Source organism: Erinaceus europaeus, chromosome 22 (assembly GCF_950295315.1).
Source record: "Erinaceus europaeus chromosome 22, mEriEur2.1, whole genome shotgun sequence".
NCBI lineage: Eukaryota > Metazoa > Chordata > Mammalia > Eulipotyphla > Erinaceidae > Erinaceus > Erinaceus europaeus.
In genome coordinates, this window is record NC_080183.1 from 8,156,113 (window position 1) to 8,173,120 (window position 17,008).

The 17,008-nt window shown below is 45.2% G+C and overlaps 1 protein-coding gene across 3 annotated transcripts in view; it reads right to left on the minus strand.

The window, feature by feature from the left end:
* The window catches only part of TTC8 (tetratricopeptide repeat domain 8), a 79,259-nt gene that overhangs the window by 7,483 nt on the left and 54,768 nt on the right, over positions 1-17,008 (minus strand). For all 3 annotated transcript variants that reach the window (XM_007526824.3, XM_060181231.1, XM_007526823.3), the window contains 4 exons: positions 10,471-10,610; positions 7,240-7,414; positions 5,354-5,476; positions 1,510-1,593 (listed from right to left, as the gene is read on the minus strand). In XM_007526824.3, the coding sequence (XP_007526886.1) occupies positions 1,510-1,593; positions 5,354-5,476; positions 7,240-7,414; positions 10,471-10,610 (522 nt within the window). The remainder of the gene's footprint in view (positions 1-1,509; positions 1,594-5,353; positions 5,477-7,239; positions 7,415-10,470; positions 10,611-17,008) is intronic.

The window sequence follows — 17,008 nt, forward strand, 5'->3', positions numbered from 1 at the left end:
CGCATACATTTTAAAGACATCTTCAATGAAATGAATCCAATTACAAAGAAGACTAAGGCAAGTATAAACCTATGGGACTACATCAAATTAAAAAGCTTCTGCACAGCAAAAGAAACCACTACCCAAACCAAGAGACCCCTCACAGAACGGAAGAAGATCTTTTCATGCCATACATCAGACAAGAGTTTAAGAACCAAACTATGTAAAGAGCTTGCCAGACTCAACAAGACAACAAATAACCCCATCCAAAACTGGGGAGAGGACATGGACAGAATATTCACCACAGAAGAGATCCAAAAGGCTGAGAAACACATGAAAAAATGCTCCAAGTCTCTGATGGTCAGAGAAATGCAAATAAAGACAACAGTGAGCCACCACTTCACTCCTTGAGAATGTCATACATCAGAAAAGGTAACAGCAGCAAATGCTGGAGAGGGTGTGGGGGTCAAAGGAACCCTCCTGCACTGCTGGTGGGAATGTCAATTGGTCCAACCTCTGTGGAGAGCAGCCTGGAGAACTCTCAGAAGGCTAGAAATGGACCTCCCCTATGATCCTGCAATTCCTCTCCTGGGGATATAGCCTAAGGACTCAACAAACCCACCCAAAAAGAACTGTGAACACATATGTTCTTGGCAACACAATTTGTAACAGCCAAAACCTGGAAGCAACCCAGGTGTCCAACAACAGATGAGTGGCCGAGCAAGTTGTGGTCTATACACACACTGTAATACTGCTCAGTTATTAAAAATGGTGACTTCACTGTTTTCAGCCCATCTTGGATGGAGCTTAAAGAAATCACGTTAAGTGAAATAATCATAAACAGAAGGATGAATATGGGATGATCTCACTCTCAGGCCGAAGTTGAAAAACAAGATCAGAAGTGAAAACACAAGCAGAACCTGAACTGGAATTGGCGTATTACACCAAAGTAAAAGACTCTGGGGTAGGTGGGGGGGGGGGGGGGGAGGGGGAGAATACAGGTTCAAGTAGGATGACGGAGGACCTAGTGGGGGTTGTATTGTTATATGGAAAACTCAGAAATGTTATGCATGTACAAACTATTGTACTTACTGTTGAATGTAAAGCATTAATTCCCCAATAAAAAATTAAAAAAAAAAAAAAAAGACTGGGGTGGGTGGGAGGGAGAGTACAGGACCTGGAAAAGGATGACAGAGGACCTAGTGAGGGTTGTATTGTCATGTGGAGAATGAGAAATGTTATGCAGGTAGAAACTATTGTGTCCACTGTCAAATGTAAACATTAATCCCCCAATAAAGAGGGGGAGAGAAAGAAGAAAGAGAAGTCAGACCTTTTTATATCATCTGCTTTATAAAGACTCTTACATTCACAAACTTAAAAAAAAAATACTTTTAAAAAATCACTTCTTTCAGGAAGTGATAGTTATAGTCCCTTTATGTATTTGAGCATATTTTTAAACTCAAGAAACAAAATGAAACGGGTTAGGTGATGAGTCCAGTAGGAGGATTAATCGAGAGAGGGAGAACATACCTTATCAGACACAGTCGCAAAATTAAAATGCGGCTCATACAGGTGTGGAGCGAGAGAAGAGGCTGTTTGCAGGAGAGCCCTGGCCTGTGTGAGGAAAGAGGCCACAGGGTCATGAGTGTGTTCGGTACTTTTTTTCAACAGACTGGACTCTTTAGAGAATGGTCCATTACTGGCTTACTAAATTATAAGATTTCAGAGACATAGTTTCACACTGTGTGTGTGTGTGTGTGTACGTATACACAGCTCAATGCATATTTGTGTGTCCAGTTCACTACAACCCCCACCAAAGCTCCTGGGAGCCCATTCCCACCCCAATAACCGCCACAGTTTTCACAATCTGTGAGACAATATACAGGCTAGGGGAGACCATTCTGCATCATGGTTCTGCAAAAGAATTTCATACCTGAGGCTCCTAGGCCTCAGGTTCAACCCCCAGCACCACTATAAGCTACAGCGGAGCAGTGCTCTCTAGTTTCTGTCTGTCTGTCCCTCTCTTTCTGTGTATCTTTCTCTGTCATATTAAAGTAAAAATAAATAAAATGTTTTTTTAAAAAACAATTACTGGCTTTTCAAGTTCATTTGCTTGAGTTATCTATACCCCATACATGTAGTTATTCAGTAGTTATCTTTCACCTCTGTATTTCACTCAGTACATTTGTGTGACCTTTTCCTGGTAACAGAATTATTTAGATTGAAGAGAACCTTTTAAAAAAATGATCCTGTCGGGCGGGGGAGACAGCATTATGGTTATGCAAACAAACTCTCATGCCTGAGCCTCCTAAGTCCCAGGTTCAATCCTCCACACCACCATAAGCCAGAGCTAAGCAGTGCTCTGGTCTTTCTCTCTATGTGTGTGTGTCTCTCTGCATCTCTCTGAAAAATAAAATTAATTAAAAAAAAAAAAAAAAGATCCTGGCAGGGGCTGGATAGTAGGGTTAAGCACACAATGCAAAGTGCTAGGACCGGTGCAAGGATCCCAGTTCAAGGCCCTGGCTTCTTACCTGCAGGGGGTGGGGTTGGGGAGTCTTTTTGCAAGCGGTAAAGCAGGTCTGCAATTGTCAATCTTTCTCTCTCATTCTCTATCTTCCCCTCTTCTCTCAATAATCTCTCTGTTCTATCCAGCAACAACAGCAGTAGTAACAACCATGGAAAAAAAATAATAAAGATGGCCTCCAGGATTCGTAGTGCAGGCATCAGGCCCCAGCAATAACCCTGGAGGCAAAAAAAAAAGAAAGAAAAAAAGAAAGAAAAAAAAAAAAACACCTGTCATAAATATATATCTTCATAAAATATGATGACTTAGTGACAAACAGTTGACTTGTACCTTACTGCAACTATACTAATAATAAAATGCTTCAAAAATAGGAAGAAAACAGTGAACTGAAAATTCAGTGGATTTAAAGTCATCTGAGAAGCACTGTTCTTGGTAAAATCTGTGCTCTAGTGATGAACACCTCAAGATATAATCTCACTTGTACAAAAGAAAAGTCTCCTTAGCTGACTAAGTGTTCTCTAATTAAATAGCAAAAGCATCACAGCAAATGGCAAAGGCCCAAGTTTTGTGCTGGATGACAGAGAGCAAGCACTGTTTCTGACACTGCTGACCTGAAAATGACAATGAAAAACAACTGAAGGTGACAAGCTTTCTGTCCGCCGAGGTGCCTGGAAACAGACTCCACAGCATCTTCGTCCCCTGCAGGCTGAACTGCCCCACCAGTGCAAACTTTCAGAGCAGCACAATCTCTGAGTAGCTCTTGTGCAGAGAAATCATCTGGTTTCTTTTGGGGGGGATTTGGGAATAAAGGCAATAAACAGAGATGTTTCTTGCTCTGTAGAAAGTTTGACTGTGTGCCTAGGAGTTGAGGTGGAGGTCAAAGCGTGGCTTGGCATCATGGGTGGATCTCGGACTATCGTGCTGAGTGAGACAAGCCACAAAGAGAGAAGGACGAATACCAGGTGATCTCACTCATGGACGGAAATGAAGAGCTGTCAGAGAACACAAGGTGAGACCTGGGCTGGGTGCTGCAGATTGCATCAAAGCAAAGGACTCTGGGGAAGGAGGGAATGGGGTGAGGTGGATGGGCTCTGGGGTCCATGGTGGTGGAAGAGAACCTAGATTGGGGGAGAGAGTCTTGCAGACACCTATCAAGGGGGAGACAAGAGGTTGTTCCTATGTGTTCAAAACTACTCTATAAATCACGAACTCTTCAATAAAGCAGACAAAAAGGGTGGGAGAGATAGCATAACAGTTCTGCAAGACTTCCATGCCTGAGGCTCTAGGGCCCCAAGTGAAATCATGGGTACCACCACAAGCCAGAGCAGTGCTCTGGAAAAACAACAAAACAAAAAAATAAAACAAATTCTGGCATGTTGCTCATTCTATCTTCAACCTCAAGAAGCTACTTCTCCTCGTCTCTAACATGGAGATGTCACAGTACCTACCCGTCACTGTTATTAACGCTACAGGAGAGTACTGAGCATTTTAAAGTCTTTGATACATTAACAACAACAGCAATAATAATAGCAACAACAGAAATAGCACCATTAAGCATCTACCTAGTGCTTATCACCATGTTCTTACCACACTGAGTGTCTTACATGCACCTGCTAATCTTCACAAGACACCTTCAGCTCAGTTCCGCCGTGACTGTTTTGCGTATTGTCTGCTCACCCCACAAATACTGGTTGAGTGCCTGCCAGTGGACCAGGCACTGGTTTTGATGCTGAAAACAGCAGTTAGAAGATAGAGGAGGCTTCCATTTTGACACAGTTAACATTTCTACATTCTATGCACAGATACAAAAAAAAAAAAAAAATCTGATCAAGTGATAAGCACTGTGAGGAAAGTAGTAGGTGGGGGGCCAGGTGGTAGCGCACTGGGTTAAGTACATATAATGCCAAGTGCAAGGATCCTGGTTCAAGCCTCCAGCTCCCCACCTTGCAGGGGGGTCGTTTCACAAGCGGTGAAGCAGGTCTGCAGGTGTCTGTCTACCTTTCTCTCCCCTGTCTTCTTCTAGATCAATTTCTCTCTGTGTTGTCCAACAACAACAATGGCAAAAACAACAGCAACAACAGGGGAAAAAAAAAAAAGATAGCCACCAGGAGCAGTAGATTCATAGTGTGGGCACCGAGCCCCAGCGAGAACCCTAGAGGCAAAAAAAAAAAACAGGAAAAAAAAAGATGGCATGGTTGTGCCTCCTGCCGGGGAGGCTTTTCCAAGGAGCCAGCAACTAAGCCCAGGCCTAAGTGACAAAGTGGGAAAGTCACTACAGAATCTGCGGGAGGAGCATTGCCACGGTCTAGCAGGCAGCCAACTGCAGGGCAGAAGTCAAGGGGAAGGGGAGGGGGCGCCAGAGGTCATATTCTACGAAGCCTTGGAGGCCATGCCTGACACCCAGATTTTATTCTCAGTGGAAGGAGAAGGCCCTAGAAGATGCTGAGCAAATCAGTAATAAAAGAATCTTTAGGAGGGAAGAGTCCTTGGAGGATGTTTTGAGGATTTTGTAAAACAGGGGAATGTTGCTTGCTGATGCCAGTGAAAACAAAACGATGAGTGAGGAGACTCCCGTGGGCCTGGCAGGAGAGGAGGTAAGTTCAGGGAGCGGCTAGGAGCCAACAGTCTTGGGTCTGTGAAGTGTGGTGGGTGGGGGACCAGGGCAGCAGGAAGAGACAGGCTTCCCGGTGTGAGGGGGAAAATGTCAAGCATTCTATTCGGACATCATTTGGATGTGATGGAGGTGGGGTGCAAACCCAGGCCTGTCACTCTCGAGCTGATTTTTCTGTGGTGCCCACAGCAGGAGCCAAGGCCCAGCCTCTTCTCTGCAGGACGCCGGGGCTCACTGACCTGCTCGATGTGGCCCTTGCGCATCTCCAGCACCGCCAGGTTGTTGTAGGCCTCAGCGTGGTTGTTGTTGTTCACCAGGGCCAGCCGGAAGCACTGGTGGGCCAGACTCGTGTCTCCGATGCCCTAGGAACAAAAGACACAGGCTCACGGGCACGAACCACAAGCTTCTTCCTGCTCCGCCCTCCCTTCTTTCTCCACCACAGCTTTCCGTGCCTTCCATGGATACACCCGGGGGCTTCACGTGGGGACAGAGCATGAGTTCTGGCAACTCCAGAAATCTCTCACTTCCTCCAGGAAACTGTAAACTGAACCTAGGTTTACAATACCGGAAATCTCCTTCAGAGAAACTCACGCTACCTTTTCTTTCTTTGCTTTTTTTTCTTTTTCTTTTCTTTTCTTTTCTCTTTTTTTTTTTTTTTTTACCAGAGCACTGCTCAGCTCTGGCTATGGTGATGATAGGGATTGAACCTGGAACCTCAGAGCCTCAGGGATGAAAGTCTGTTTACAGAACCATTATGCTACCTCCCCTGCCCTCATGCTACCTTCTCCATGACAGAAATATTAGAGACCCAAGTAAAGAGCAAGCACAGAAGTCATAAAAAAAAAAAAAGACTTCTCATTCCCGAGGCTCTGAGGGCCCCGGTTCAATCCTCCACACCGCCGTAAGCCAGAGCTGAGTAATGCTCTGGTAAGAACAGGATGGTGGTAGTGGGGGGCGGGGGTGGAAGAGGGAGGGAAAGGGGGAGACAGAAAGGAGAGGGGGCTGGGCAGTGGCACACCCAGTTGAGCACATATAGTACGAAGTGCAAGGACTCGTGAAAGGTTCTAGGTTTGAGTCCCCATTGCCCCACCTGCAGGGGGGACGCTTCCCAGAGAAGCAGGTCTGAAGGTAGCTCTTTCTCTCTCCCTCCTCTTTCAATTTCTGTCCTACCCAATAAAAAACGCCAGGAACAGTGGATTCTTTGTGCCACAATTGAACCCCAGCCTCTGGAGGTAAGAGAAAGAGAAGAAAAAGGAGATAGAGGGGGGAAAAGGAAGGAAGGAAGGAAGGAAGGAAGGAAGGAAGGAAGGAAGGAAGGAGGTCTAGAAGGTGGTACAGTCAGTGAGTAGGATGCTGAACTTGAAAACATGAAGTCCCAAGTTTGATCCCTGGCATCCCGTGTGCCAGAGTGAAGCTCTGGTTCTCTCTCTTTAAAGTTTTTTTTTTTTAAATTATCTTTATTTATTGGATAGAGACCGTCAGAAATCAAGAGTGTAGGAGGAGGTAGAGGGGGAGAGAGTCAGAGAGACACCTGCAGCCCTGCTTTACCACTCGTGAAGCTTTTCCCTTGCAGGTGGGGACCCGGGGTTCAATCCTGGGTCCCTGTGCACTGTAACATGTGCGCTCAATCAGGTGCATCACCACCTGGCCCCTTTTCTCTTTCTCTTTTCTACTCTCTGCTAATAAAAACTAAATTTAAAAACTTAGAACAAGGGGGTCGGGCGGTGGCGCAGTGGGTTAAGCGCACATGGCGCAAAGTGCAGGGACCGGCGTAAGGATCCCGGTTCGAGCCCCCGGCTCCCCACCTGCAGGGGAGTCGCTTCACAGGCGGTGAAGCAGGTCTGCAGGTGTCTATCCTTCTCTCCCCCTCTCTGTCTTCCCCTCCTCTCTCCATTTCTCTCTGTCCTATCCAACAACAAAGCAACGTCAACAATGGCAATAATAACCACAACGAGGTTGCAACAACTAGGGCAACAAAAAGGGGGAAAAATGGCCTCCAGGAGCGGTGGATTCATGGTGCAGGCACCGAGCCCAGCAATAACCCTGGAGGAGAAAAAAAAAAAAAAAAAAAAACTTAGAACAAAAAGTTAGAGAAAGAGAAATGATAGAGAAACAGCCAGCTCACCACAGCTATATGCCCCAAGTTGTACCAGACATCAGCCGTTTCCTCTTCGTTGGCCGCCAGAGCAAGGGCACGTTCAAACGAGGTCAGAGTCATGTCATGCTGCTGGGCATAGAAGCAGCAGAGGCCCAGATTGTTAAAGAGCTGGCAGTTATAAACACCCATCTGCAGGAGTCGCCTTTCCGAAAAAGAACACACCAAGTTTGGTGTCAGACCAGTTTCATAAACACTAAGGCTTATGTGCTTTTTAGTGTCACAGACGAGTTGGTTTTGTGATGCGTCACACTCCCAAGGAGAGAGAAACAGAAGGTGAGAGTAAGTGAAAGACATCTGCATGCACACGGAGGACTCCTTCTGCAACGCGATGCACCCGGAGGTGAGGTCAAGAGCAAAGGTGTCTTCCCACAAAGGTTCTGCTAAAGAAGCCAAAACGAAAGGCAGTGCCAACAAGCAGAAGCCACACGTGTTGACTTCACTGAGTTTTAGGACGCAGGAGGGTGCTCCTGAAACCTGCTATTCAGCATTGACCTCCAAGTTCCTAGCTAAATCTGACCCTGTTTGGGGGTTACCCCTGTTCTGGGGTTTAGCTGTGTCAGGCCAGCCCAGGTCTCGGGGGGGGGAGAGGGGAGGCCCACTGTTGGGGGAAGCAGGTGTGGTGGCATGTACACTAGGCAGATTCACAGACTCTGTCTTTGTGGTGTGAACAGATTTTTGGGGAAGAATATCCACTGCTTCCTGAGGCAGTCAGTCACCTGCCAGCTCCTTGCAGAATGCCCTCGGGCTGAAAGAGGACATCGTGATTTTATTTATTTATTCCCTTTTGTTGATCTTGTTTTATTGTTGTTGCTACTGATGCCCTCATTGTTGGATAGGACAGAGAGAAATGGAGAGAGGAGGCTAAGATAGAGAGGGAGAGAGAAAGACACCTGCAGACCTGCTTCACTGCTTGTGAAGTGACTCCCCTGCAGGTGGGGAGCAGGGGGCTCGAACCGGGACCCTTAAGCCAGTGTTGCGCTTTGCGCCACCTGCACTTAACCTGCTGTGCCATCACCTGACTCCCTTTCTTTCTTTCTTTCTTTCTTTCTTTCTTTCTTTCTTTCTTTCTTTCTTCCTTCCTTCCTTCCTTTTCTTTCCTTCTTTCTTTCTTTCTTCCTTTCTTTTTTTAATGTGTCTTGGCAAAGTACAAACTTTTGTATTCCATATGAGAAGAGATTAGAGCTCTGTTCCAGCACACAAAACACACCAGGGTGGGGGAGTCGGGCTGTAGCGCAGCGGGTTAAGCGCAGGTGGCGCAAAGCACAAGGACCGGCATAAGGATCCCGGTTCGAACCCCGGCTCCCCACCTGCAGGGGAGTCGCTTCACAGGCGGTGAAGCAGGTCTGCAGGTGTCTGTCTTTCTCTCCCCCCTCTCTGTCTTCCCCTCCTCTCTCCATTTCTCTCTGTCCTATCCAACAACGACAACAACAATAATAGCTACAACAATAAAACAACAAGGGCAACAAAAGGGAATAAATAAATAAAATAAATACTAAAAAAAAAAAAAAAAATTAAAAAAAAAAAAAACACATCAGGGATCGAACCCAGGGCTGAAAGCATGCAAGTCCCACAGTCTATCTGCTGAGCCATCTCCCAGCGGCAGGAAATCATAATTTAAAAATAAAGATGGGCAGTGGCACACCTGGTTGAGCAAACATGTTACCATGTACAAGGACCCAGGTTCAAGCCCTTGGTCCCTACCTGCAGCGGGGAAAGCTTTATGAGTGTTCAGTGAAGCAGGGCTGCAAGTGTCTCTCTGTCTCTCTTCCTCTCTAGCTCCCCTCCCACCTCAATTTCTCTGTCTCTACCAAATATATATTATATATGTATTATTTTAATTACGTTCAAGGGAGCAGGGAGGACAGTTTGATCCCTGGCACTGTGTGAGAGCATCAGTGACTAAAAGGTAGAGTTTAACAGATGGAGTGGCATTTCAGCGTCCTCTCACTCCCCAGCTCCAGGCTCTCTAGGCTGGGAGATGGCCGAGAAGACAGAGTGTACGCCTAACCATGCATGAGCCTGGCGGTGGGCAGCACCAGGAGTTCCTTATGTGGAGGAGAGCTGCTAGGTGCCTCGCCTGCCCTCTCTGGGTCTCAAACACAGAACAGAAATTGGGTCAGGGAGACGGGTCAGCCTCAGCGCACATCTGGGACACCCTGGGATTTTTTGGCAGCGTGGCGTTAAAAAATTCACAAGGAGACATTTCGATAGAGGTTTACAATAAGAGAACTACGCTGAGGAGTTCAGCAGTGGGGTGTCTGGGGGGCCTTGGCCAAGGTTCATTCCCGGGTCCCACACACAAATACTAAAATTTCAAAAACCACATTCCGGGATCCCACAGACAAAGGCTAAATCTCAGAAACCATATGCAGAATGAAAGAGAGAACCAGTGAATTAAATTTATATAGACTTTGAAATGGTGGCCCTGCTGCAGGCATTCTGCTTTAAGGTCTCACGTTGTGTTTACTGGTGATAGTGGAGCGCTGGGTGGTTAGTAACTACTGAATTGCCGTCAGTTAAATAGATGACCAACTCAGAGTGACGTGGTGGCGGAACCCAACCATCCGCGTCTTTCTGTGAGATGTCTCCGAGCTGGACATTCACAAGTTATTAGAGGCTACTGCAATGCTCAAAAGAATTCTGGGTATTTTCAGTCTAAAAACAGATGCCATCTACATATCTACATTTCGCCCCCTCTGTGCTTTCCTCCTTCCTTCCTTCCTTCCTTCCTTCCTCCCTTCCTTCCTCCCTTCCTCCCTTCCTCCCTTCCTTCCTTCCTTCCTTCCTTCATTTTTCTTTTTCGCCTCCAGGGTTATCTCTGGAGCTTGGTGCCTGCACTACCAATTTACTGCTCTGGGAGGCCATTTTCCCATTTTGTTGCCCTTGTTGTTGTTGTCACTGTTATTGTTGCCACTGCTGCCATTGTTGTTGGACAGGACAGAGAGAAATGGAGAGAGGAGGGGAAGACAGAGAGGGGGAGAGAAAGATAGACACCTGCAGACCTGCTTCACTGCCCGTGAAGCGACCCCCCTGCAGGTGGGGAGCTGGGGACTCGAACCGGGATCCTTACGCCGCCCTTGCACTTTGTGCCATGTTTGCTTAACCCGCTGTGCCACCGCCCGGCCCCCTCATTCCTTCTTTACTACCGTTTCACCAGCACTTCACGAGAAGCAGGAGACAAACTGCACACCGGCACACCTGTAAAAGCGAAGTGCTACTTCTGGCTGATCAGAGTAGAAGTGGTTGTTTCCGATGCAGGCGATGGCCTCCACATGAGTGTTGTCTTGTTTCAGAACCTGCTTGTAGTAGTCAGCTGCCACAGAACTATTGTTCATCTCCTGCTCTCCATCAAGACAAAAAAGAGCCATCACTTATTAGCGTTGCACCCTCCTGAAAAAATGCTTTTGCTGACTGATGTCCATTTGTTTATTCATCTGACAAATACTAAGAGCCAGACTCTGCTCTAGGCCCTGGGGACACAGGAGGAATAAAGAGATAAAAACTACTATATCATGATTCCAACCTGACTTCCCTGGGCAACTACAGAAGCTAGAACTCCCACCTTCTGCACCCCAAAAAGAATTTTGGTCCCTACGCCCAGCAGAGGAGAAACGCTAGGGTAAGATGACCAGAGGGCTCTGAACTCCAACTCCATCAGGACCCAGAGAGAGAAGAGGAAAAAGGGAGGGATATTTGGAAGTAGTAATAGGTTTAGGTGTGACTTGGAAAGGAAGAGAAGACAGAACCATAAGAAAAAAAAAATATGTGGGAGTTGGGCGGTAGCACAGTGGGTTAAGCACACGTGGCGCAAAGCTCAGGGACCCGTAAAGATCCTGGTTCCAGCCCCTGGCTCCCCAAGCGGTGAAGCAGGTCTGCAGGTGTCTATCTTTCTCTCCCCCTCTATCTTCCCCTCCACTCTCCATTTCTCTCTGTCCTATCCAATAACAATAACTACAACAATAAAAAAACAAGGGCAATAAAAGTGAATAAATATTTTTTAAAATATGCAAATAAAGTGAGCCCCCACACCTATGGACATGTAATCTTTGACAAAGGGGCTCAGACTATTAAATGGGGAAAGCAGAGTCTCTTTAACAAATGGTGTTGGAAACAATGGGTTGAAACATTCAGAAGAATGAAACTGAACCACTATATTTCACCAAATACAAAAGTAAATTCCAAGTGGATCAAGGACTTGGATGTTAGACCACAAACTATCAGATACTTAGAGGAAAATATTGGCAGAACTCTTTTCCGCATAAATTTTAAAGACATTTTCAATGAAACGAATCCAATTACAAAAAAGACTAAGGCAAGTATAAACCTATGGGACTACATCAAATTAAAAAGCTTCGGCACAGCAAAAGAAACCACTACCCAAACCAAGAGACCCCTCACAGAATGGGAGAACATCTTTACATGCCATACATCAGACAAGAGTTTAATAACCAACATATATAAAGAGCTTGCCAAACTCAACAACAAGACAACAAATAACCCCATCCAAAAATGGGGAGAGGACATGGACAGAATATTCACCACAGAAGAGATCCAAAAGGCTGAGAAACACATGAAAAAATGTTCCAAGTCTCTGATGGTCAGATAAATGCAAATAAAGACAACAATGAGATACCACTTCACTCCTGTGAGAATGTCATACATTAGAAAAGGTAACAGCAGCAAATGCTAGAGAGGGTGTGTGTGGGGTCAAAGGAACCCTCCTACGCTGCTGGTGGTAATGTCAATTGGTCCAGCCTCTATGGAGAACAGTCTGGAGAACTCTCAGAAGGCTAGAAATGGACCCACCCTATGATCCTGCAATTCCTCTCCTGGGGATATATCCTAAGGAACCCAACATATCCATCCAAAAAGATCTGTGTACACATATGTTCTTGGCAGCACAATTTGTAATAGCCAAAACCTGGAAGCAACCCAGATGTCCAACAACAGATGAGTGGCTGAGCAAGTTGTGGTATATACACACAATGGAATACTACTCAGCTATAAAAAATGGGGACTTCACCATTTTCAGCCGATTTTGGATGGAGCTTGAAAAAATCATATTGAGTGAAATAATCAGAAACAGAAGGATGAATATGGGATGATTTCACTTTCAGGCAGAAGTTGAAAAACAAGATCAGAAAAGAAAACACAAGTCGAACCTGAAATGAAATTGGCATATCGCACCAAAGTAAAAGACTCTGGGGTGGGTGGGTGGGGAGAATACAGGTCCAAGAAGGATTCAGAGGACCTAGTGGGGATTGTATTGTTGTATGGGAAACTGGGGAATGTTATGCTTGTACAAACTATTGTACTTACTGTTAAGTGTAAAACATTAATTCCCCAATTAAAAAATATAAAAATGCAAATATATATAAAAATTGACAGATAGTTATAGAAATAATAGTCAACCCATATCTGTGACCTTGGGAGAACTACTGTAGCTTCCAGTGGAAAGAATGGGGACACCGAACTCTGGAGGTGGGAATGGTGAAGAATTATATCCCTGTTTATCTTATGGTTTTGTAAATCAATACTGTCATGAATAAAACTAAAATTAAAAAGAGAGAGAGAGAGATAAAGTTACTATGGCAGGAAGGTTGGATCTAGCTAGCAAGACAAGTGAACAGACATATGGAATCAGGTACAGATCACTCGTGTGCAGAAAAACATAGCAGGGCTGGGCAGTGGTGCACCTGGTAGAGTGCACAGGTTACAATGTGTAAGCACATAGATTCAAATCCCAGGTCCCCACCTGCAGGGGAAGCTTCATGAGTGACAAAACAGGGTTGCAGGTGTCTCTCTCTCTCCCTTCCCTATTGACTTCCCTCAGTCCGTCTCTATCAGAGAAATACAAATAATAAATAAACAAAAGTTGTAAAAGAGAGAGAGAGAGAGAGATGTCAGGTAGCCCGGGAGGTGGCGCAGTGGATTAAGCATTGGATTGGACCTCAAGCATGAGGTCCTGAGTTCAATCCCCCTATAGCACATGTACCAGAGTGATGTCTGGTTCTTTCTCCCTCTCCTCCTGTCTTTCTAATGAATAAATAAATAAATAAAATCTTAAAAACAAAAAAAAAAAAAAAAAAGAAAGGAAAGAAGGAAGGAAGGAAGGAAGGAAGGAAGATGTCAGGATGGGAAGAGGAAAAGCAGTGGGAGGAAGGCGATGGGGGGGGGGGCTGTATCCTGCTGGCATCTGGAACCTGGTGGCTGAAAAGAGAGTTAACATACAAAGCCAAACAAATTGTTGACCAGTCATGGACCTAAGGGCTGGAGTAGTGCAGATGAAGAGTTGGGGGGGGGGGTCCTCCATTTTGTAGATAGCTAGTAGGCATATGTTAGTTAAATCCCAAAGGGCCTGTGGCTATACTAGTTTTTTTTTTTTTTTTCCTTTTTCTTTTTGCCCCTGAGCCTGAAATCTGATATGCAGATGGATCCAAGTTATTTGCTGGGGAGATGATGTCATGGCTGGAAAAAGGACCAGAAAGCTGGATCAGGGAAGAGAGTAGCTCCCTCATATGGGAAAGAGGTATAAATATTTTTTTTTAAAAAAAAGGGTAGGGGTGGGATGATTATATTCAGCTTGTTTGTTCCTTTTGTTTTGGTCACGGGGTAGGATGGGTGTGGCTTAGTGGCTACACAACTCCACTGTTTCTGGTGGCCTTTTTTTTTAACAGATGGCAAGTCAAATAAAGACAGAGATAAAGAGAGAGAAGAGACAGAGGGGAGATACCTACCCACATTGCTCTGCCACTCATAAAGTCCCCCTGCAGGTGGGGACCAGGGGCCTGAATCCAGGTCCTCATGCACGATAATATGTGTTCTCCACCCAGTGCACCACTTCCCAGCCCCAATAATCACTTTTTTTTAAAGATGTTTTTAATTTATTCATGAGAAAGACAGGAGGAGAAAGAACCAGATATCACTCTGGCACATGTGCTGCTGGGGATTGAACTTGAGACCTCATGCTTGAAAGTCCAATGTTTTATCCACTGTGCCACCTCCCAGACCACCGACAGTCACTTCTTAAATATAACTGCTCAGGAAGGTCGGGTGGTAGCGCAGCGGGTTAAGTGCACATGGTGCAAAGTGCAAGGACCAGCGGAAGGATCCCAGTTCAAGTCCCAGGCTCCCCAACTTGCAGGGGAGTCGCTTCACAGGTGATAAGGCAGGTCTGCAGGTGTCTGTCTTTCTTTCCCCCTCTCAGTCTTCCCCTCCTCTCTCCATTTCTCTATGTCCTATCCAACAATGAAAGACATCAACAACAATAATAACCACAACAAGGCTACAACAACAAGGGCAACAAAAGGGGGAAAAATGGCCTCCAGGAGCAGTGGATTCATGGTTCAGGCACCGAGCCCCAGCAATAACCCTGGAGGCAATATATATATATATATATATATATATATATATATATATATATATATTCAATTAATGTTGGCAGAGCAAGAGACTTGTGCCCTTGCCTCCTTTTTCATTCCGATAGACAGAAAAAGATGGGGGGGGCTCTTCAGTCTGGTTAAGCTCTTCCCTGGAGTGTCACTGGAGGACAGAGAGTGATGTGGCTGGGAACGGTCTTTTATCTCATCTCGGGAGTGACTTTACCCGCATAGGAAAGGCCAACGCAGTCTGCACAGCCTGGCAAAAAAGCAAGAGCTTGAGCAAAAGCCAACCAGCCCTACACCGGCCCACACAGGGCTGAGGAATCTCTGGTTCCTATAGCACAGTGTAAATTCCAGACTAAATCAATAACAGCTTGTGAATATGCACATAGGGGTGTGTGTATGTGTTTGTGACTATGCAATAGGGGTGTGTGTGTGTGTGTGTGTGTGTGTGTGTGTGTGTGTGTGTGTTCGGTGCCTCAGAAGTTCAGTCATTTCTCAATAATATGCAGGCTTAGAAATAAAAGTAGCCGTCTCCCAGATCAACTAGGAATACCAAAGGAGACCACCCGGGACCGAAACAAGACAGGACTACAATGACCACAGGAACCCAGGAAATCACCCGTGAGTACAAACACGTGCGGCTGGTGACAGAGAGGAGAGAGGAGCCTAAGGAGAGACTAAGTGACTGCTAACAGTTCAGCAGTTTATCAGTTGAGACACCACCTCCAGTCTGCTCCACCAACAAGGGGACAGCTGAAGGGAGGAGAGAACTCCCCAGAGACTCACCAAGTGCAACTCTGAGTCTCCATTGCTGCTACCCTCAGAATCTGGAGCAGCGACAGGGAGGGACACCAGGGGACAGAGATCTAACCAGGAAACTCAGGAGAAGACCTAAACCTCGGTGGCATAGCTGAGGGGCTGTGAAAGTCTCTTTGCATAACCACTGGATTATCTCTGCCACACCCTGCTTTATCTCTTGGTCAGGAGTCAGTGATTAAGCTAAGAAGCCTATTGATAGTTTAAAAGCCCTCAGGCTCCCGTAGCCTACAAGGGAAGGAAAAAAAAGAAAAGAGGCTTTTAAACCACTGAGCTCCAACTCAGGAATTGAAACAACTGTTAACTTCCACCACTGTGAACACTTTAATTAACGTACTTAGACACAAGTCAATCCAGGCAGTAGTGATCAATAATTTGAAAAGTACTGATGAAGGAGACTCATAACATAATATATAAAATGGTTAAAACAACAAGAAAAAATATTGGAGAATCGAACCAGGACAAGAGTCCAGCTAAAAGTCCTCCAGAGGGTGAAGCACAAAATAACTAGTTCAACATCCAAACATTAGCTAAGGAAATAATAACAGGAGTGAGTAAAGAATTTGAAAAAATTGTAATCAGAAATGCAGGAACAACAAATGAGAATATGGAAGAAAATACTAATTATCTCATGGTTATTAGAGAGCTGAAAGCTGAAATCGCTGAGCTAAGAAGGCAACTAGCTGAACAAGCTAAAACACTATCAGAACAGGGCAACAAAATAGAGGAACTCCAGAAAGCAGTAGAGGGCAGAGAGAATAGAATCTATGAGGCTGAAGACAGAATTAGCAAGATTGAGGACGAATTAGAGACAACTAAAAAAAAGTAAGAGATCTCAAAAAGAGATTAAGAGATGCTGAAAACAACAACAGAGTCCTATGGGATGACTTCAAAAGAAACAATATACGCATTATTGGCTTACCAGAGGAAGAAAGAGAAGGAGAGGAAGAAAGCATTCTCCAGGCCATAATAGCTGAAAACTTCTCTAGTCTAGACAACATCAAAGACATAAAGATTCAAGAAGCCCAGAGGGTCCCAAACAGAATTAACCCAGACCTAAAGACACCAAGACATATCATACTTAGAATGGAAAGGAATAAGGATAAAGAAAGGATCCTGAAGGTTGCAAGAGAAAAACAAAGAGTCACCTACAGAGGAAAACCCGTAAGATTAGCAGCAGACTTCTCCACACAAACACTACAGGCCAGAAGAGAATGGCAAGATATCTATTGAGTGCTCAATGAGAAAGGCTTTCAACCAAAATTAGTGTATCCTGCTAGACTCTTACTCAGACTAGATGGAGGCACCAAAACCTTCTCAGACAAGCAACAGTTGAAGGAAGCAACCATCACCAAGCCTGCCCTGAAAGAAGTTCTGAAAGGTCTCCTATAAACAACCAGGCCACCACAAATAGGACATATAGCAAAACATTCTAAAACTCTACAAGAATGGCGTTAAAATATCTTCAATCTTTGATATTAATAAATGTCAATGGCCTGAATTCACCTATTAAAAGGCACAGAGTAGGAAGATGG